The sequence below is a fragment of the Suricata suricatta genome, chromosome 13 (assembly GCF_006229205.1).
Source record: "Suricata suricatta isolate VVHF042 chromosome 13, meerkat_22Aug2017_6uvM2_HiC, whole genome shotgun sequence".
Taxonomy (NCBI): Eukaryota; Metazoa; Chordata; class Mammalia; order Carnivora; family Herpestidae; genus Suricata; species Suricata suricatta.
Genome location: NC_043712.1, coordinates 78,432,755 through 78,455,962, shown reverse-complemented (window position 1 = coordinate 78,455,962; position 23,208 = coordinate 78,432,755). Strand labels below are relative to the sequence as shown.

Genomic DNA, 23,208 nt, shown 5'->3' with positions numbered 1-23,208 from the left:
CGGGTTACTTTAGATTACTATTCAACAGTATTTGAATTTTCGGGGAAAAAAGTTCTGCTCCAGAACTCTTACTCCTTTCTCTCCTTTTTGCTGTTTTCTTCCAGTCTTTTTACTTTTCACATATGAATACCTATAAAACCATATCTAAACACCTGGTTTAATTTTTACAAGAATTGGGATTAGACCCTACATGTTACCCTACATTTCCTTTTAAAAAGACATGACAACATACCAATGGCATCATTTATGTCACTAAACAAAGACTTAATTGCTGTTAATGGCTCCATGGTACAGTGAGATCTATTTTTTTCTCTTATTGCTCAATACATGTATTGTTTCCAATTGATTCCTGAATTCTGATTTCTCTACTTTAAAAGATATTCAAAGATAAACCACCACCACTACATACACTTTTGCTCACAAATTCACCCAGGGATAAGGGTTGAACTTTGTCTACCGCACTGTTTCTATGTTGAAATCCTAGCCTCTTGTACCTCGGAATGTGAACTTTTTGGTGAATAGCATCATTCCGGATAGAACTAGTTCAGATGAAGTTGTACTGGAGAGTAAGGTGGGTGTCATACGGGTGAGATTATAAAAAGAGTAACTTTGGATGCATGATAACACACAGGGAGAGTGTCATGTAAAGATGAGGCAGAGATTCGGGTGATGTTTCTATAAACCAAGGAATGCCAAAGACTGCCAGAAAATCACTAGACGGTAGGAAGGAGAGGCACTGAATAGATTCTCACAGCCCTCAGAAGGAACCAGCCCTGCCAACATTGTGATCTTTGAATTCTGGCTTCCAGAACTGTAAGACAATAAATATCTGTTGTTTATGCCACCCAATTTGTGGTATTTGGTTAAGGCAGCACTACAAATTAACACACCGAGTCTTAAATAAAATGAGACAAAGAATATTGGGGCAACAGTTCATGATTTTGAGTAAAGGCCTTTCTAGGGTGACTGTGTTGTGTCATAAGATAATGATGTGATACAGCCCAAGGCTTCTGAGAAATGGCAAAACTATAAGTAAGTAGTGTCCCAAAGGTTGGGCAGAGGCTAGGTTAACAACCAGAGACTGGGAGGGGCAAAAAAGAAATAATTAGGGGCTCCTGGGTGGCTCAGTTGGTTAAGTGTCTGACTTTAGCTCAGGTCATGATCTCATGGTTCATGAATTTGAGCCCCACGGCGGGCTCTGTGCTGACAGCTTGGAGCCTGGAGCCTGCTTCGGATTCTGTGTCTCCCTCTGTCTCTGCCCCTCCCCCACTCATGCTCTGTCTCTCACTCTCAAAAATAAATAAACATTAAAAAAATTTTAAAAAAAAGGAAATAATTACTGAGAACTTTCCACATCTAAGGACATGGTACTTTAGGCCTTTATGTAACAAGCCACCTTCTGGCTTTTAATCAAATAGGGTAATATAAACAAATGAGCAATGATAGACTACTTTTAAATTTAAATTCCAAACTTACCTCTAGAGAATTTAGTCTTCTTCAACCTTCGTCACTATCTCCTTCAAGGAAGCTCTATGTTGCTCTAAATCTGAGATGTTGGTAGCAAGTGACGGTTGACCTGCTTCTCCGGGAAATCTGAGGGTACCTGGTGGAATCTCGTGTGTGTTACATAAACGTGCATATTTATAAACAGACAAATTCCTATGCCAGCCATTCCATCTTCTAAACACTGACTAGACAGAGCCAACGGGAAAGGTGCAGATGAAGATACTAGTTGGAGCAAAGTCTCAGTTCTCACATCGGGGGTTGATTCTGGAGATGCCACGAATGTGCCTGGCAGTTCTCACCAAGATGAGGCCCGGGAGCATTTGAAGGCTTACGTGGCGTGTCCTCCTCGTGCTTAGCGAACCTTCCCTGTTCTTCAGGACACAGCCCAGGGCAGCCTCTTCCCCAGAGACTTCCTTCTCTTGAGCCACAGATATTGTGAGGTCTCTGAACCTCTAGACTATATTCCTTAAGCAACGGAATGGTCATTTCAAGACTGTGCATGATTACATTTCCTTACAGCTAGATGCAAAGCTCCACGGGGGCAGGGGTTTCATCCACCTTAGTCACCTGGGCACACCAGCTGGGACATAGTAGGTACTCAACGAATACTATCTGTGAACAAAGGATTGCATGTATGTATGTTCTACGATTTCTCTTCTTTGTGGCAGAAGCTGCAACCGGAGTTTCTTAATGGGGGTGGGATTGATCCCCTTTCTCCCATCTCTTAGCGCTCTCAGAGCTAATCCAATTATAGATCGTAATGTACTTTACAATGGATCATGAAAGCAAGCCTGCCAGACCTTCAGTGTGAAGACAAGTCTGTCATGTGACTCTCATGCAGCCAAATTGCTATTCTTAAGCCTTTCCTACTTAGCGATTCTAGAGCCGCCACTGCTTTTTTTTTTTTTTTTTTTTTTACCTTCTTTAAGACAGGGGTCCAACATTCCAGTGCACATGGGAGCCTTCTGGGTGATGTCCCCGAGGGAAGGGGACCGTATGTAAGGTGCAGAATGGAGTGCTGGGGGCTGCGGTGTATTGAAGAGCACATGCTCCTTTTATGCATTTGTTTTTTAAAGTTTATTTGTTTTTGAGAGAGACAGGGTGGGGGAAGGGGAGAGAGAGGGAGAGAAAATACCAAGCAGGCTCTATGCCATCAGCGCAAAGCCTGATGCACGACCTGAACTCATCAACTGTGAAATCATGACTGAGCCAAAGTAAGATGCTTAACAGACAGAGCCACCCAGGTACCCTGAGCACATTTTTTTTTTTTTTAAAGGCAAGCCAACACCTGGGTGGCTCAATCAGCTAAGTGTCTGACTCTTGATTTTGGCTCAGGCCATGATCTTGCAGTTCATGAGTTCGGGCTCTGTGCTGACAGTGTGGAGCCTGCTTGGGATTCTCTTTCTCTCTCTGCCCCGCCTACATGCTCTCATATGTTCTTATTTCTCAAAATAACAAAATAAACTTAAAAAAAATGAAGGGGATCTAAGATGCCATGAGTCAGGTGACTGTTTTCATGTGGGAATCCAGGTCTCATTTCACCAGATCTTCAGATTTTTCAAGAAAAGTCAGAAATATGAAATTAGATGTGAAATCTGTCAATTTTTAAATGCTTCAATTTTTGTTTTTATTTATTTTAAATGTCTACTTATTTTTGAGACAATAAGATAGACAGAGAGTGTGCATTAGTAGGGGAGGGGCAGAGAGCCAGGGAGACACAGAATCCGAAGCAGGTTCCAGCCTCTGAGCTGTTAGCACAGAGCCTGATGCGGCCTCAAACCCATGAACCATGAGGTCATGACCTGAGCAGAAGTCAGATATTTAAATGACCGAGCCACCCAGCCACCCCCAATGTTTCACATTTTTAAAATAAAACACCCCTTCTCTGCTGGCTAGATATGACCCACAGACTACCAGTTTGCAACTTGTGCTTTACAACCAGCCTATGGGGCTCTAGGCAATTACCTCCATGTCCCCCAACCGTTCTTGGCATGAGTTTGGTGGAGATAAGTGATGGCAAATAAATGCACAAGGAAGTCCAAGTCATGTTTTAAACTACTAAGTTTTCTTTTTTATTGCAAAACATTTGTTACAGAAATTTCAGAAAGTTTTTCCCATGGTATCTGCCAACTTCTGCTTCGAATTATGTATCTAAACAAACAACAAGCTCAAAGTGCATTGTGAATCCAATAATAGACCTTTAGAAAAGAACAATTCCTCTAAGGATTCATATATATTTATAATGTCGATAGATATGCAAACCGCTGTCTATCCATACACAAAGAAGGAAAAGATGTATATATATTTAACAAACCCAATTTCAAAATTGTTGTATTTGTAGGAATTCATTTAAAAATGGTATTTGAAGAATTTCCCCCATTATAAACTATGGTTAGAATGTTTACAAATGAGAGTCTAAGTTCTAGATTATGAAATGATTATGAATACTATACTGCATGTACTGTTTTGTGCAGCGGGAACAGCAATATAAACTCAAGTTAGATGCTGGAGGGACAGGAAGCAGATAAGCCTCGATACAATGTTACGGTACTCTTCTTCCAAATCTCCCTCACAAGGATCCCGTGTTTGGTCCAGAAAGATGCAGCTAGCAAATACACACGCGTGTATCATTCACGGGAACAGGAAGAACCCTGAACAGAGTGAGTTCCTCTCTGTCCCCGCCTCCATTCTCGCTGTATTTCTTGTATACACTAAGTCGGGATCAGGAATATGATCCCGGTTGGCCCTAAATCAGAGGTCCCAAACTATTGCCGTTGGGACTGGAGGCTGCTGGCAGACACGTTTGCTTGGCTAGCAGAGTGTTTACCCCTCTGTATGTGGATGTTTCTCGAACAGGACACGTGTTCTCTCATGCCCTGAAAACCCACTGCTTCCTGTTGTCGCTCTACATCCAACGGGCACATTTGCGTCCTGGCTCGAGGCCCTGCGTGTATCTGAGGTTGCAGCCCCAAGGTCTAGATGCAGATGGCTGGTTCTGACGATCTGGGGGGAGTTGGGGTGAAGATGTGATCCCTCTTTTGGGATTCTGGAGAGCAAAGAATTGGATGAGGCTGATTCAAATACCAGCTGAGTTAGGGGCATGGAGGAGAGAGTATGGACAGGAGTCTCTGTTAGTGGGGAGATGAGGGCTGGGCAAAGTCTGAAAGTTTGACTTTTTCCAAGTAGCCACTGCGTCAGCTTATTGTGCCAAGCCTCCTAGGGACCTGGGGTAACAGGAGCAAGGGTCTGCAGGTCTGGCAAAAAAAGCATGTTGTGCTGGGTGGAGAGAAAGGGAAGTTAGGGGGGGTGAAGAAGGAGGCACAATCAGGCACGAAGCCGAACTTCCCTCGGTGGCCCAACGCTCTCAGAGGACTGCCTGTCCCCGAGGAAGGCCTGGGTCAAGGCCGGGAGCGGTGCTCTGCAGACAGCCCATGGACACGTGCCCTTTCCATGCTGCGGCACACAGACACTGGGCAAACAGGCAAGGGCCTGGGGGCTTTTGGGGACCCGCAGACGAGATAAACTAGGGAAGGGAACATTCACCTCACGCATACTGCCTTGTGGTTATGGGGCCACCGAAATCCTTCCTTAGACAACAGGTAGAAACGGTCATGTCTTGATTTCATTAGCAGCAATCAGTGCAAGGAACTCATCAGAGAAAAGGTAACACGAGAATCTGATTCTCAAGTGAATTGAAAAAAGAAAAGACAAATCTTGTTTTCCTTAAATCAGAACCAACGCCTCTTTGGTCGACCTCAATCTGGGAAAGAGAATGACATGTAAGAGGAAGAGAAAGCAGAGGCCAGTGCAGGCTGAGAAGTGTTCTCTACCCGCTTGAGAAACGGTCATTTATAAGACAGTGCACACCGCCTCCTCTCTTTTCCGGATGTGGGATGGCTTCTGATAACGACACGGTGATTTCGTTAAAGGGCACGCTCTTCGGACTCCCCTAGTTCCTGATCAGACACGCAGTCCCCCACCGCTCGCTCTCCCCCCAGGCCAGGCTCACATACAAGGCAAGAAAAGCCACCAGGTAGGAGGGAGGGGCACAGTCATCCCTGGGCCACTCATTCACCACGATCCGGGGGTTTCTGCGCCGTCACAAATGGACTTCCCACTCTCACGTCTGGTTTAACAATCTGTCCCCAGTGGCCCTAAAGAGCCAGAGAAACGTGTCTCTCCTACATCACAGATGCACCAACACCTGGACCAGGGTCAGCTGGCCACCTCTGGGTCCTCTAGCTATGCATCCTGTGGTTAATATTTGTTCAGAGCTTACAAAAAGATTAAAAAAAAAACCCTTGGTTACTTTTTTGTTTTTAATTTTGAAAAACTGAACATAATCCCCAAACAGTGTAAGAAGCCCAACAAGGTGAGCAAGTTCCTAGCTGGTTTTTAAGTGTTACAGCAGGCAACAGTAAAATGTTCAGTGCCCTTAGAAAGTCAAAAGAAACGCATAAAGCAGAGCATGCATTTTGGTGCCACAAAATTAAGACTGGATTTGGGGAAGGATTACTTCATTTAAGTTACATTGCGATTATTAAAGAATAGTGAGTAATAATGCAATATCTAGAACATATATAACCACCTACACACTAGCATCACTTTATCTAGAAACAAACGTATCAGTGTCACTGAATGAACATATTTATAAAATACTGTACACTGCTTCCGCACGGGGTTAGCAGATGTAAACAAACAGCTAATTCGATTTAAAATATTATTTTGAGTTCATTTTTCAGACAGTCTTTTGCATAACATGCCAGTTTGTCTTTCACAAAACACAGTTCACCCACCAAGGCTCACAGGGCTGGTCAGAGGATGCACATCAGCCTATACACATACTTCCTAGTGGCCTATAGGATTGTGAAAAACAGATCAGGTCAGGAACAAAAGTGCTCATTTTACGAGGAGGCTAAATAACATGGCATTGGGAACATACTTAACCCCGGCAACATGTGCTTCTTTATTGAATGTTACAGATTGGTCAATGATTATAAAGCTGTCCTGTAACGTTCATTAATACAACCACATGCTACAACTATGTTGGGTTAAACACGGGTTACATACATGTGTGCATGTGTTATAATGCAGCATTGTCCGACATGTTGAACGGTACAGCCCATAGATACAGCATGATGGGTCACTGGGTAATATTGTTACCATCACAGAAGTCAAACAGCCCAAACATTCAGGAAGATTAGACTGCAGAGCCTCAGGAAGTGGAATAAATGGACTATCCAGTTATCTACCATAATATTATCTATAGAAACCATCTTTTAGAGCACATTTGAAACATTCAGAAGAAACACACTTTGTGTTTTTAGAAGTACAGTTTTCCCACTGGATTATTCATATATATATATAAATTTCTTTCTTCTTTATTTAAAGGGGAACTTTCAAAGTGCTAAATAGATATCCTAGACCTGGAAGCTTAGACTTAAAAAGAAATCCAGTTCTGTAAAGTGCTGCATTCTGCCTGCTAACAAACCTTCTGGCTTGGAGAAAAATGTAGCCTACCCATGACAACGTGCCCAAGTTTTCCAGCTTCTCATTCAGATCCATCAAGGAGGAAGTTTCTCACTAGAAGCACGGGGGTCAGTCAGGGAACTTCCATGGCTATTTTCATAAAACACTTAATTTTTTCCCAAAGGAACAAGCAATTTAGAACGAATCATTACATACAGTAGTATATAAAATTGGCACCTCAAAGGCAGATGATGAAGCCCAAGCTATTACTTCTGTGAGCTCTCTATGACTTTATTTATGTTCCTCAGTAATGTGCTGTTCACGAGCTGCTTAATTCACAGAGACAGGTAACTAACATCCCCTTGATCGGGGACATGATGGAATAAACGAGCTGAACACAGCTGACTGTACAAGGCCACAGAATCAATGCCACATTGGTGTGCAGAGAACCCAGAAATGGGAAGAAATGGGTTGAAACAGGACACACGTGTAGGTGCACAGGGAAGCAATGGCTCATGAGAATTGCACGGTTGAAGTTTAAAGATTGAAATTTGGCTTGTATATTTTGCACACTTCACAAAGATGTGAGAACGTCATTTTCCTGCACCACGAAAGAACCAGGCAGTCACAAGGTGAGGACTGTTAAGTACTGTGCTTCCCGGGTCCTTCTGTTCTGTCCAGAAATCATGGTGAAGGGAAACACTTGTGCACATAATTTCTCTCCCTCACTTTCAGTCTGGCCCAGAACGGGGCCCTGGGGGTACAGTGATGTCCTGCTCTGTGATCAAAGATTAATGGTCTCACCTCTTTCTGGGATTCCTCTACAGACTCTCTCGGAGAGCCTTCTGGCTTTTTAAAGTGTGCTCCGTACTTAAAATCATCAAACATCAGGATACAAGTACAGCGCACTAGCAAAATAGAATCTAAGGGATGAAAAGAACTAAAGCTTGGTTCAAACTCTGGTGCTGAGACTGAGCCTTCCTGAGAATCACAGAGAAATGGTCTCAAATGTAAAGTGCCTATTACAACTATCGATTACGAGTCCTCTTCCTCATTATCAATCAGGATAGAACCGGGGGTCTGTGGGCCCTTGCAGGTTTGGCTGCAACTGTGCACGTATGCACGTTCTTTTCTGGGGAGAGGGCCCAAAGATGCCACCAGATTCTCACTGAGATTCATGACTCGAGGAAGTTTAAGGGCAACTGCTTTATTCTCATACCATATATATATTCGCTGAAAGGGAAACAGCCACTTTGGGGCTCAGTAAAAATGCAAGCTTCTCTAGAGCAATTGCATACGAGGGAGGCTGGCTGCTTGTTTTCGATGTACACACATACCAAAGAGTGAAAAGGAATTATTCAATTTTTTTGTATGTGGCCTCATAACCATTTCCATATCCAAAAGACTGGTTTGGAGTGTTTAAAAAAATTTGAAGGCTAGAGGTTTTGTCCATGTATTTACTTGATTTCACATAATGAGAAAATCTGGAGCTTATAACAATGAAACAGGAGAGCCACATAATATTTTGGTGGCATTAGATCATTTTCCTTAAATATTTTATTCTTTTTAAACATCAGTGATGCAAGTAGGAATCTGAAGATTTGGGGGTCAACATTTATTTGTCTCCCTTCAAATCCAGATTCCGATCTAACAGTAGCCTGTATTGAAGAGTAATACCATCCGGTGTGGAACTGCAAGTCTAATTCAGATTGTACTTGGTGTAATCACTTGGGGCAGAAGAAACCAGACTAAATAAGATGTCATCACAACATGTGCTTCCAGACAGAAAAGCAGAGGGCGGATGGCCAGTCATTTTGGCAACTCTCGTTTGGTACAAGGAAGAGCTAAGGTCATAAGTATTTAAAAGTCGTAATTTCAACACTGGTCAAAATCCAACATAATATAATGGACTCTTTCAATGGAACTCCTTGGCTATTAAAAAATCCTGGTTATACCTCAAGGTGTTAGAAAAGGTCCAAGCCTCTAATGCCTGTTTATATACCATATATAAACATGTCTGTGTAATGCATATATAGGTATATAAGCAGCATATACCATGGAAATCTTTATGTGGTGTATTTACTTTCTATTTTAGTCTATTGTATCATTTTCATAGCTCTGTATAGAAGAAAAATATTCATGGTATGCCTGAAACTGATGGCTTTGGGTTGATACTAAATTCCCGGTCAATTCTAAGGTTATTTATGATGTGAAACTTCCTTAAAAAGTACTTTGGAACATTTCCATAAAAACAAGATGGCAGCCCTTGAAAGACTCTGATTAAAGTTAAGCTGAGCTCAGATTAAATGGCAAACCTCTAGGTATGAAAATATCCACATGTGATCAGGTCTTCGTATACAAAATGGTCATGTGATGAGGGGTGTGAAGAATTTCCGGGTACCTCTTGCGGATGCTCAGAAGACATGGCACAGTCATGCAAATGATGACAGCCACACAGCAGCATGGCACAGGACACTAATGGCGAGACCACAACAGTGTACCACATGGCAATTTTAGGTGAGTTCTGCCCACTATTTGTTTTCTCCTTTGAGTTCACTATCACGTGTTCAGTGAGTGGCTTCATTGATGATGGGTGAGGTACAAAGTAAATGAAAAAATAGAAAATTATTTAATTACATTCATCCTGAGCTTGCTCGACTATACTCGAATGCCCACTGTATATAATAAACCACTTGACATTTGTTTTTAGCCTCAATTCTTCTTTCACTTTGATTGCAATACAAAAAGGCATTTCTTTTCCCTTTATTTTCTTCAGAAAAGATAAACAGTTGTGGCACCAGAAGTGAATATATAAGAGACAGGCGAACTATGACTGTTACCTTGTTTTTTCTTTATAATGATCAATTACAGAAGTGTTGGCATGAGAAGGAGGTGGGACGTTAGGTAGAATTGCTTGCTGCCGGCTTATACTGAATAAAAAGGATGCTCTTCATCAGTCACCAGTGATGGAGCCAATGGGAAAAGAAAACAGAATTGAAGTTTAGAATATCTCATTTGTATGCTGGCTACTTTATTTTATCTTAGTTTGCAATTTAGCCCTGTATCCTAAAACTCTTGATCAGGGTCAGAATTGGAAAGATGCCTCCTGGCATGGAGAATGCTTGACGCCCCTTCATTCCCAGAGCTCATCGCTTTCAGAAGTGACTAGTGATACACATTCATCTCTACCCTTCTTCTCCCTCTTTCCCCTCCCTGCCCATCAAGTGTGAACATGACTTAAAGCCCCTGTTTGGCGCTGGGCCGGAACAAACGCTTTCTCGATCTGTGGCCCAGAAGTCACCTTTGAGTTAAGACCTCCTGAGGCATTGCTTGTTTTGCTCAGCTAAGAATAAAGCAGGTATGTTTCAAGGAAGGGGAGCAGGTGGAGTTCGGGGGGAATTTTAGGGCTGGATTCTTGGGCCTCCTGCAATGCTTATTAGGAAGGTTTAGTTGTGCTTGCTTTCAAAGCTGAGAAAGGCGGATGTTCTGGACAGTCTCCTCATGGACAGGCTGTCCCCTCGTCCCTCCGGCTTGGAGGACTTACTCCTCTGGAAGGGATTTCGCAGGCTTGCTGTGTTCCGCTGCCTGTCGAGTTTGTCACTGATGGAGAAGCTCTTCCTGGTGTGTGCATATGGCGCGCTTGGCTCCTCTGCCGAGTAGCTGTTGGCGCGCTCTATCTTGGGAACTGTGATGTTATTGGACAGGGTTCTGTCTGTGTGCTCCCCTTCCTGGGAAGGTATCGCGATGGTGGCTCTCCGGCCTCTGGCCTCGTTCTCCTCACTGTCAGAGCTGGGGTGGCTCAGTTCTGCTTCTCGCTCAGGATGGCAGCAGGACGGATCCTCTACTTTGCCCCCAAGACCTCCAGGGAAGGTGGCCCTGTCAGCGATCGCTTGAGGGGCATTGACGCATCTTGTGTCAATACAGTCTGTAATACTTGTGTATTCTGCTGTTTTCATGGGTACCCCGAAATTGGCATAATAGCTCCGTGAAGGAGAAAACATAAAGCTATGAGATTTCACGATGGGGGCCTCTTCTAGAAGGAAGGGTGTGGTGGCTAGGTAGCGGCTACTTTTGGAACGCTCGATGCTCTGGTACATTGGAGGGTCAGTGTCCCAGGGGTTTTGGCATTCTGGGAGGTGGGTATAGTCCGAAGAAAAAGATCTAGTGTCCATGGAGGTGATGTCCTCAAAATCAATGCTCCGGCTTGGAGGTCTGTCTGTGGGTGCAAGGGTTGCATAGGCACTGGTTGAAGGAGCCGTGGAAGGTGCCGTCACTGAAAAGCTTTGCTCGCCTAGCCCGAGGATGTTCATGGAATTGTCCAGAGGGTCTATATCACAGTGGAGTTCATCCATGGCAGAGACATAGATGTCTATACACGAGGACGGTCTTCTGGAGTCAGGAACAATGGCCAAGGTGTTTGCAGGGGGTATAGGAGCTTTGGGTTCTTTTGCTACAGAGTGGGAACTAGTAGCCCGGTGGAGGCTCAGGGACCTTTCTTTAAAAAGACTTTCCAACTTTTCTATACCACCTTTGTCTTTCATATTGACTGAATAGAAAGAATGGCTTCGCATACGGGGCATTAGGGTTGGAGAAGTTGGGGACATGGTCTCCTCACCTGCAGGGTCTATACTCTCTTGGAGCTTGAAGGTGTTTCCCTCCTGGCTGTTGAAGCTGCTTTGGCGCACGATGTAGGCGGCGTCCGTACAGTCCGACGAGGTCCGGGAGCGGATTTTGTTGGACTCAGCCCGCTCCAGACCTGTCAGGCGCTCCAGGGCCATGGCCATGCGCCCAATGAGGTCCTCGAGCTGCGCCAGCCGGATGTCCACGGTCTGGAGCGAGGCCTTCATGCAGTGCTCTCTCTCGTTGACTTCCTCCAGCCGCATGGACATGTTCTCCACCCTGGGCAAGAAACAGAATGAGGATCACTCAAGGCTGGGTTCCTTTCTGGAGAATCTAAATCTTTTCGAGCTGGATGAGGCTTTTAGAGATGATCTAATCTGGTGGTATTTATCCACTAAACCCCTTCGCTCCTCAGTAAAATTTAACGCACGATCCCAATAAATAAATACCAAAGCTGAGTAGTTCTTATTGGAGTAGAATGGGGCCAAAGCACCTCATGATTGAGCTGTGACTTGGGGCAGGGTTTAATGACCTAAGTAAGTCCTAGGGTGTTGGCCTAGTCAGTCAGCACTGAAATGAGAATGGTGCGTCTTGATGACTTTGTTCAGAGCAGCGCAGTAGGATTTGAGAATGCGGCTCTTCTCATTGCAGTGCATGCCTAAGACTTGTAGTAGTAGGACTGGGGCTATTTTTATTTTGCATTAAAAACTTTTAAATGTTTGTTTATTTTTGAGAGAGAGAGAAAGAGACAGAGAAAGACAGAGCATGAGTGGGGGCAGGGCAAAGAGAGAGAGAGAGAGAGAATGAATCTGAAGCAGGCTTCAGGCTCTGAGCTGTCAGCACAGAGCCCGGCACAGGGATCCAACCCACGGACTGTGAGATCATGACCTGAGTCCAAGTCAGACGCTTAACAGACTGAACCACCCAGGCGCCCCTTATTTTGCATTTATGTGATGATCTTTTGTTGTTGTTGCTGTTCAAAATACTCTTTTCAAAATTTAGTGCCTCCAAAGGAATTAATATGGTCCTGTCACTGAGGTATTTGGAGTTGATCTAACCCAATCTTTTCTTTAATAAAGGAAAAACAAACATCAAAAAATTTAATCATGATTGCGTTACGTAATTTGTGGTAAACCTGGAGTATCTATCAGTAAGTAAATATCCTACTCATCTCTCTTTCTCTCCATGTGTCTCTGGGTAGCTGATCACAGATACCTTATATTACAGTTATTTCTAGATGTCATGACCTTCCCCACTGGAAATTCCTAAGGGTCTCATATTCCTTTTTCCATTCCTATACTGCCTGGTGTCAATAAAACTTCATTGAGTCAATCACGGTATGAACTTGATTTCATTTGTTTAATAGGCTACCTGGACATTTATTTACAAAGACAGAGGCCATGCATTTAAAATAAAATTGTGCCATATTTTTGGGGGATTGACTGAGAAAGCGCAAACCAGAGCCAGGCTTTGGTTTGAGTTCCAACTTTCACTTGTAAATGCCCAAAGGCAAAACTTTTGGAGACTCTAAATGAGATCCATTCAAAAACGTTTCTGGAGAGGATAAAGATACTTTTCCAAAACTCCCAGTGTGCACAGTAAACCACGTGACTGCTGACCCTTAAAGAAACATGCCTGTGTGTACAGGATGTGCTCTAGAGACGATGGTGGCAATTGGAACTGGGTCCCCCAGCTGTTATGGTGGCGGTGATGGGGGATGGGTTGGTAGTGGTGGTGGTATGTTAATAGTAGCCCACACCTCAATCAGAGAAGAATACATTTCAGTGCCATGAGGTATAAGAGGCATGTGGCTTCCCTTTCTGAGAATCTGTAGGCTTTAAAAACCAACCAACCAACCAAACGAACAAACAAAACCCTTTTTTGGGCAGAGTGGGGGTGTGCATAATTCTCCTGCCTTGGGTCACATCTCTGCCTCTTTCAGCAACAGCCCACCCCGCCCCAACTCACTTCACCCATTCTGCTCTTTTATCTTTCAGGTTGCCTTCTCCCAGCCCCAGGTTCTGGACTGCCCTCCTAAGCCCTGTGTTGGAGACATCCTCCTGATGCTCTATATGTTTGTTCCATAACCAACCCAGCATTTCCCAGGGTCCGGAACATTCTGCCACCATGCCCAGATGTATGCCTTTAAAAGACCTGAAAATCGAGCTGTTGCATATCTGACAACTGTTAATACAGCTGGTTGAGAAGGAAAATACAACTTTACCCTGTTTCACTTCATTTTGTGATATAAAACAGCTCGAGAAACAAATTACTTACAATAACAGTTTTGTGTGCCTTATAGACTTACAATTCACTTTGTCATCATCTAGCCTAGGCAGTTTGGTTCTGCAAGTATTGCGGTTTCCTGTTCTGCAATGCAATAAGCTTTGAGTAAGTGGATAAAATACTTCCTCATTAAAGTCAGGAGCAGGAGAGATCCATGTTTGTAGAATGGGACTTTCCATTTTGGATCCTCCAGGTACGGAGTGTTTTAGTGTTGGCAGAGTAACAAAAGACAGGATAGTTTTCCTCTTCCTCTTTCTTTTCCTGGAGCCTGGTGTATGCAAGGTTGGTATGGAAAGAGATAAAGATGCTCTTTTAGCCTGACTGCCTGGGATCACTTGTCTGAGGACTGTGAAGTGTCTCCCTGCACTATGGAGGGCTCCCTCCCCGCATCCCACTTCTCTTCAGCCCAAGAATCCAACACTGTAGAGAGAAGTGGTGGATGAGAGGCAGAACTAAGGCGCCATGAGGCAATGGAGGAGTCAAGAGCTGGTTGTGGACAGTAAACAGGACACAGAAATTAAGGAGCCCAAGGGGATGGGGAAGAAGAGGGAGCTGATAGAAAGAGGAAGAAGGCAAGCAGAGAGGTGCCTGGGTGGAACCTTAAGAGCCAAGAAAAAGAAGCCTGGCCCCAGGAATGGGATTGTTGGGGGTAGTGAGGAAGATGGCTAGAACACGAGCAAGGAGCTGTTCCTCGCCAATGCTCTCTTTGGTGGGCTCTCCTGTGGGCTCTGAGGTGTTCTGAAATGTAATACTTGGTGGGGTGGGGGTGGGGGAAATAGATGGTTTCATCCATTTGCTTCCAGATTTCTGGATGTGTTTAACCACCTAACTGTATGATCATTTAAGTCATGAATACAACTGCAGGGGTTGAATGTAGAAGTTTTCAAAGAATAAAAGATCCTAAAGTCAAACTTCTATATGTTTGTTCCATAAACAGAGTGCCTCCCTTAATATTAAAAAAAAAATTCTTGAGAAGTGATTGTAAATGGGTGTGCATCACAGATATAAATATGCCTGAGGATCGATCCATGAGTTTTGGGTCATGACTGTAGTCACTAGTTGCTGACTCTGGTCAAACCACTCCTGAGAGAAAATGGAGGTAACAATGCTAAGAATTCATGGATCGAAAGGAACACTCAAGGGGATAGATAAGTGGAGTGAGGAAGCAAGAGAAAAAAGGAGGGAAAGGAAGGTTCTGTGTGGGGAAAACACTTCATTCTTCTTTCCTGTTTTTCGCATCTCCGGGCCTCGTGTTGGGGGGGGGGGGGGGGGCAAGCACATTAGAAACAATGCGGTCCTGGAACTATGTTGAGGTGGCTCCTGCCTCTGGATGCCCAAGGAGTGACAGCCAGGTCCCACCAGAGGTAATTCCCAACTCAACAGGTTGGGGAAAATCTGAGAGGACAACTGGCCTCTAACAGCCAGTATGATGGGAGGGGGAGCGGGGGGCGGGGGGCGCGGGGAAGAAAGGACATTCCAAAGAAGATCCTAATGGCACCGAAAATTTCAGCCTCAATATGCAATTTCTTAAGCATTGTTATTTTCTACAAATTCATTTTCTTTTCTGGTAACCTCAAAATGTGGCTGACGAAAAAGTAGGAAAAGAAAAAAGAGGATTGGCAGGCTGTTTTCTGTTTTAAATCTCAAATACTCCTTGCAGAGCTAGCAGCAGGATGCTATAGGATGAAGGGCCAAACCCATCCCATTACCATGTGAACCAATCACAGGGCCTCTTGGGTGGGGGGTGGGGAGAGGGTGTACTTGTACAGGGTTTCCAATGAGAGGCAATGGTACAGGACAGATAAAGCCAACTCTCATTTCTCCACAGACTGACACCTAATTTGTGACTTATTTAAGTCTTAGAGTCACCTCCCCTTCCCTTTGGGCCAATTATCCTTCTCATCATCCTGGGGAGAAAAAAATCCACTGATTGATGTTATCTCCATCAATCAGTGGAGATAACAAAGATCAGCATTGGAAAAAGATATGGTTGGGAGGTAAGAGGCTCATCTTTTTAGGCTTATCCTGTTTTCTGATTATTCATGAGTCTCATATTTCCTAAGTTATTCTTGTTTTCCTCTGTCATGAAAATCAGAAGTTGAATACACTATTCATAGTCACATGATTGTTCCTGGTTTTGGATCTAGGTGAAGTGACAAAAAGGCACAAAGCCCTTTGGCTAGGGAAAGATAAGGTTAGATAACACCAGCAATGATGTATATCCTAGTTTGCTTAAATGGCTACTGGAGAGAAGAAAATTCAAATGCAACTTCTTTTGACAAGTGGAACTGGGTAGTGGGGAGGGGGGCATGTGGAGGATGATCTGAAAGCTGGAAGTCAGGGGTTGGAGAACTCCATGCCTATGGTATTGTCTGGGGACAGAAGCAGGGGCTCTGTGGCAGCAGACAGAGCGCCCAGTCCAGAGGCATTCAGCATGGATTTTAACAGTCATTGCAAGCCTCCCCCAACAGCCCTCTGTGGGGAGATGCACATGAGCCAGCAGTTTGCAAGCCCTGCTTTAAGTGAGGGAAAGGAACCAGAGAAAACTTTGAGCTGTGATCACCAGAAAATGTAGGTAACTCTTAAGACCCAATGGGAAATTAAAAAGAAATGCCAGGAGATTGGAGATAGGAAAATGTTTTTCTGATATTAAAAGTTCCTGAAGTTTAGGAATTATGTGCGCTTGACATAAATTCTAGGCAGCATTATGAAATAGCTCAGGAGTCTGTAATTAAGCAGATGTTTTGAGTACTTTAAAAAGATTGGGTTCATTTACAGGAGACTTTATGGGCTCAATATTAATCTTGTCTTGATAATCTAGACCAATAGAGTAACACAGATGCGTAATGTCTGTGATGGGGTATGTTGTGATTTTAGCAGGGAGGTTGACACACTGCACTGGCTGGAGAAATGCGGATTCCTGGCTGGTTATTAACCAAATGGAAGATGGGTCAATATTGTCATGGACGTGGTATTTTTGGAGTCGCACAATGTCTTATTCTGTCTTGCTTCACCTGATCTGTGCTGGCCGTCATCTGATGAATTTTATTGAAGGCATAGCAAGTACACTTACCAAGCCAACAATGAGATAAAATGAATAGAAAAATATATATTATGTGTATATATATATGCACATATATATGTGTATATATGTTATATATAATATATATATGTAAAAACAAAGTTTCTTTTTTCAGGAATCAGTTCCTCTGAGCTGTTAATTTTCAGAATCTGTTCCTATAAAGGTGTTAATGATCTCCTGAATATTGCATTGCACTCTTTAGATACCATTTGGGAACAAAAATATGACCTAAGAATGATGCATTTAAATTGACAATTATGCAAGTATGTGTGGATTTCTGAAAAGGTTCATGCAAGCAAAACGTACATAAATAAGTCACAGTTTACAGGCAGTGGCAGGGTGAGGAGCACGGGGCCCCCCTAGAAACCCTCTCCCCGAGTCTCAGAGCACTGCAGAGCCAGCTCTGAATTTTTCTGATTTCAAATTCCTGTATTGGGGCTGTTGAACATAATAGGAAAATTATATACTATCCTATACAGCATATAGAATGTATGTAGCTAATTTACATAAATTAAACATATGCACCTATCTGAATGTGGGTATATATTATCTATCAATTATTATCTGTCTCTCTGGTGAATGTAAGTAGGACAGGCGATTTCACCTGCCGCCCCACTCAGCAAGGACACATCCTAGGGAGCATGTAAGATGTGTAACACGGATCCTCTTTTTCCTTGGTTGGTATCTGTTCTCTCGTGCACTTTGCAGTGTTTCTGTTGTGCTGATTGCAATTCCAGTGTTAAAGATTTATTCTCTGGACCACTTACAAATGCAAAATAAGCCAGCATCACCACCAGCACCAACAAAAGCCAAACGCCAAATGCAGACAGAAACAACGCAAGCAGGTGAGTCCTGGGCTTAGATTCACTTCTCTGGCACCTGGGTGTGGTCTGGTTCTCCAGGCCCCCGTGTTCCGGAAGGCTGGCTAATGCCTAAGACACAGGGAGGGGGTACTTATACTCTGTCCTGGGTTTCTGGCAATCGCTCTCTTCAGTCATTGTCCTTGGGGGTGGGGCTTTGAAGCCTCCCAGAAAGGAACAGGGTCTTGGGGAAGGAGTCTCCTGGAAGTGTTTACAGCTGTGGGGTGAGAGGCTCAGGGGAAGGTGCTATCTAGTTCCCTTCTATTTTCACTGAAAGGCACTGGTGACATGGTTCCCAACATGTTCACATGTGCTGGGGCCTGTACTCCTCATTCCAGTTCCCCAGAGAGGCAAAGGCTTCCTTGAATCTTAACACTCCTTCCCCCTACCTTTCTGTGCCTCCAGGTCTGGGGCTTTTTGAGTTCAAAAAGCATTTCAAAATCTCCTGTACATACACTTTGGAAATATGTTTGAGTAATGGGCAAAATGTCCACATGGTACAAATTTCTGGAAACCACATGGCTATATGTCTCTTAATAAACAGTGTTTTCAAGGCCTTTGGATGAGAGAGATGTTTAGATTCGCAGGTTCTTTCTCTGTTTGCCAGAATATTGCTTCACATCATATCATCATCAAGTGCTCTATTTTGCAATGACAGATGTGCACAAAATTTGTGCGCGGCTTTAAGCTTGGTTAATATTGGCTGAGTACCAATGGATACAATCACTCAGTGGCATGTGTGTATATACCTACTTATGTAGACTGCATTCTTTAAAGACATGAAGAGCCAGGGACAGAAAAATGCCACTTATGTAATTTCTACAGAGCCACTAGAGAGTGTACAAAATGGGGTAAGCAGACAAAATGTCATTTCTTGGAAACTTGAGGTCACGGACTCATATCTTAGAAATCTGAATCATATCAACTAAAATCATCAGTATATTATGCCTGTTCCCATTCTTTATAATAGTGCCACCTTCATATCTGACATGCTTACAAAGTTACACCAATTCTTTGTAACAGTCGGCACGTTCTTTATAACAGTGGCTCCCAAATGCTGCTTTTTTAAAGTTTATTTTGAGAGAGAGAGAGAGAATATGAATGAATGAATGAGTGGCGCAGGAGCAGAGAGAGAAGGAGAGAGAGAATCCCAAGCAGGCTCCATGCTGTCAGTGCGGAGCTTGACGTGGGGCTGAATCTCACAAACCGTGAGATCATGACCTGAGCTGAAATCAGGAGTCAGACACTTAACTGACTGAACTACCCAGGTGCCCCTGCCCGCAAATGCTGGGTTTTGAACATGTCAGCCCAGAATGAAGTTTTTATTAGTCTACAGCAAAATGAGAAAAATAAGCAAATATAAACTCATTATGCATGAAGCTAGATTTATTAAATTTCAAGGACTCTCTTCTTTGTATTTTGGGATTTTTCCCCCCTTGTAGTCTTACTGGTCCACACAACTATTTGGCCAGTGAGATTTAAAAGTGTATCACCCCTGGGTAGAAGAATCTTTTATTCCTTTGTTTTTATCTCATTCTACAAGAAGGATAAAACAAAAATAATTCTGAAAAAAAATAAAACCACCCTCATCCATTATTCTAATTCACAAGTCTCTCACTGCTGTTGATTTGGGAGGTGCTAAGGAACCACAGGCACCAGATCCCAGGACTGCTCTGATCTTCCCAAAAGATGCCCAGTGATCTACAGGAAGCATCGGCCTGCTGGAAACCCTGGAGTTGGGCTGGGTCTCCCTTGGTTTGCATCTGAGCTGGAACATTCCAGGTTCTGGCCTGAGCCAGCAAGCCCTGCCCTGTCTTAGCCTCAACAATCTAGTCTCCAGAAGGGCGGGTGGCCCTGCCTCTGGGGAAGTCTAGGATCCCTAAGTCTGGCATGTTGGGCTGGTAGATGCTTCTGACAATGTTCCACTCTCTCACAAGCTTGATGATCTCTTGTACAGCACAAATAAACACAAAGGGGTCTGTTTTGGGGGGCAAGGCAAACAAACACAACAGATAAGGCATGGCACAAGGCATCCCCAAGAGGCATGTGCCCACGGAACCGACCTTTCTGAAGTCACGCGGATCCTCTCATCATTGGATGAGTTGAAGCGATCATCCTTTTCTCTGAAATACTCCTCTATGCACTGCTCTTCGAAATCATGTACTTTCTTGAGCTCATCATCAGTTATGAACAGTTCTGTGGGGAAAAGTGACAACGGGAAGGATCAGCAACGGCGTCTGATCTGCGGGCCTGACTGCTCTTTGTTTCATCGAGGGGAAGGAAAGGGGCCTAGATTCTTCACTAAGTCTCGGGCTAAATCCAAAGCCACTTGGGCAAGTGACATCCTTGTCCTCTTTCTGGGTGTTAGATTCAGGATGGAGGCTTGGAGTTCACCGGGGCATATCCGGTTTACTGCAGGGGCTGGTTAGAGTTACACCCATTTCGAGGCTGCGAGTGGAACTAAATCAAAGCAAAAGGAGCGATGCAGAGAAGGGAGGTTACTTACAAGTTCGGTTACTGGTCTGTAAAGTGTGGCAGACACACATTGGTCACTGGGCTTATTGCAAGCCCATGCCAACCCCATTCCCTCTTTCCATCTGCCCACAAGTGAGGCTGGAAAGCCAAATCCACACATTTCTCTGCTGCAGGGAGGGGTGGTGGATTGGGAAGAGGTTCCACATTCCTGATGAACTTTTCAGGGGTAGCTGCTTCGTTCTACACTTTCTTATTCCTGCCTTGAACGTGAATGTAATGGCTGGAAGTACAGCAGCTATTTTGCAACCATGAGATAAGACGGTGGAATAAGGTGTAGCTGAACCTAAAAAAACAAGACTTGGGGGCTTTGACTTCAGGGAGGTCTGGCTGAGCTCAGGGCTATTATCTCGTCACTTTGTGTTATGTGAGAAAAATAAAGGTTTATTGATTTTTGTTATTGTTAGTCTGGCTCTCTGTTCATATCAGGTAGGCTGATTCATAACTGATACAGCTTAGAAAGAGCCCAGTGGAAATTTGATCCTTTTTCCCCTCTAAGCTTTCTATGTGCCTAAATTTGTGTTTCTGGTGGAAATAGTGAATTCTGGAATGCTCATTTCCCTTCAACTAATTTTAACATCTAGAAAGGAGTTGGGCATTGCTTTGTTGGAGAAGTTGTTAGAAGCTCCAGACTTTCTAGCAGGAGAACAGGAGGCACCTAAGGGAGGACCAGGGGGAGTGGAGGAGGGAGAGAGAGTCGGGGAGAGAGAGGGACGCAAAACCTGAGAGACTATTGAATGCTGAAAATGAACTGAGGGTTGAAGGGGGAGGGGGGAAAAGAGGCAGTGGTGATGGAGGAGGGCACTTGTGGGGAAGAGCACTGGGTGTTGTATGGAAACTAATTTGACAATAAACTACTTAAAAAAAAAAGCTCCAGACTTTGAGTCAGTTGATGAAGTGGCTTTGGTTTAAAGTTTAGAGCACTAACCAGTGTCACCAAGAGGTAAGTCCTGGGCCACAATCCTAGGGGCTCTGGTTCAGGGGGTTTAGTATAGGTAGTCTATTTGACACACTTTGAGAAACTACAGGAACTTGCTTGTCGGGGCTGGATTCCCAGTGGTAATTAACTCTGGGTGGTACTAAAGAGACATGTAGGAAATCGCAGGAGCTGTTATATTTAACGTATGGAGGCCGGAAGTGCTAAATCTTCTGCCACATGTGGGACACTCCCATACACTGAAGAATCATTCCACCCCAATGCCAATAGAACCTCCTTCTAGAAACACTGGGTAGCAGGTGGCTGGTGAGGGGTTTTCTGTTTTTCCTTTGACTAAAAGTAGGACAAAAAGCCATAACCCTAAGGCTTAGGGAATGTTTAAGCCCTGAAAAAAAAAAAGATAGGTCCAGAAATGATAATGAAAAAAAATCAGACTTAGTCACCAGCAACCCAACGAAACCCATGTAATGATCCTCATGTTATACGTAATGTAGCAATGGGAACACATCACTACGGTGCATGTACTTTGTGGTGGGACCTCTGGACAGGAAGAAGCTTACAATCTACAGAGGAGCTAGAACCGCCATGCCAGAGACTGGTTTTATTCACTAAGAAAGATGTGAGGCTACGAATGTTCCATTTCAGCGCCTTGTGTCCTCACACAGCACCGTTTCCCATAGAAACAGACCCTCCCACGGCTTCCCAAGTGTTCAGAGCCGCCCACAGTCTGCTGGACGTAGGAGGAACCAGGGGCGGGGGGCACGCGGTCCTGCGTGACCGCCTGCGCGATGTGGTAGGCGGTCCTGCTCTGTGGCTGCCCAGGGCTGTCCCCTGAAGCTTACTCAAGCCATAGTCCCTCTCGTCTGGGTCGCTCTCGTGTTTCCTCCATCGGCAACACAGGTGCTGGAATATCATGGTCATGTGGCTAAAGATGATCAGAGGTGGGGGCAGAACCGGCCTCTCATGGAAAGTCATGATGAGCTGGTACCTCTGAAACTTCCACACTTGGTTGGATATTGATTTTACCTCAAAAAATGTATTGCTGAAATAGAGATGGGAGAGAATCAAGAGAGAAGCCCCACTCCTTTCTGCAGCAGCAGAGCCCGCCCTCCCCGGGCCTCTCTCTCTGCATCCCCCCAAAGTCCTCTGGGGCAGGACCCACCCCCCACAAAGTCCTCTGGGGCAGGACCCACCCCCCCCAAAGTCCTCTGGGGCAGGACCCGGCCCCCCAAAGTCCTCTGGGGAAGGACCCGGCCCCCCAAAGTCCTCTGGGGCAGGACCCACCCCCCCCAAAGTCCTCTGGGGCAGGACCCACCCCCCCAAAGTCCTCTGGGGCAGGACCCACCCCCCCAAAGTCCTCTGGGGCGGGACCCGGCCCCCCAAAGTCCTCTGGGGAAGGACCCGGCCCCCCAAAGTCCTCTGGGGAAGGACCCACTTACTTGAAGACGGCGATGAGCAGGTTGACCAGCAGGATGTTTGCCACTAACAGGTAGCAGGCCATGATGGCGGGTACAATCCAGGCGCCTGTCTTGCAGGGCGGCAGCTGGATTATTTTGCCATCCTCCCGGGTCTCATTCTGTCCACAGGGAGCTGAAGAAAGCAGCACAGGCAAGAAATGAGAAACCATGGTTATGTGATTTAAAAAAAAAAAGAAAGAAAGAAAGACTGATTTGAATGAGTTTTTTTTTTTTAAGATGGAGGAAAAATACAGCCATCTCTAAACAAACAGAAAAAAAAACATAAAAGAACTCTAAAAAAGCCAAAAGAGAAAAATGAAAGCGTGGTGAATAGTAGCTCACGGGATGCCAGTGGGGAGCTGCCGCTGCCGTCTCTGGAGTTGTCGTGGGAGGTGAACGAGGTGTTGGGTCCCTGCCTGCCCACCCTGTCCCTGGCCCCCTGACACTGGGTGAGGGGCC

General features: G+C 44.6%; 1 protein-coding gene across 8 annotated transcripts in view; it reads right to left on the bottom strand.

Moving 5' to 3' along the window:
* Positions 1–3,549: 3,549 nt before the first annotated feature.
* Positions 3,550–23,208, bottom strand: part of TRPM3 (transient receptor potential cation channel subfamily M member 3) — a 492,852-nt gene continuing 473,193 nt past the window's right edge. For all 8 annotated transcript variants that reach the window (XM_029920564.1, XM_029920565.1, XM_029920566.1 and 5 more), the window contains 4 exons: positions 22,732–22,882; positions 22,135–22,334; positions 19,887–20,019; positions 3,550–11,874 (listed from right to left, as the gene is read on the bottom strand). In XM_029920564.1, coding sequence (XP_029776424.1) covers positions 10,422–11,874; positions 19,887–20,019; positions 22,135–22,334; positions 22,732–22,882 — 1,937 coding nt within the window. In that variant the 3' untranslated portion in view covers positions 3,550–10,421. The remainder of the gene's footprint in view (positions 11,875–19,886; positions 20,020–22,134; positions 22,335–22,731; positions 22,883–23,208) is intronic.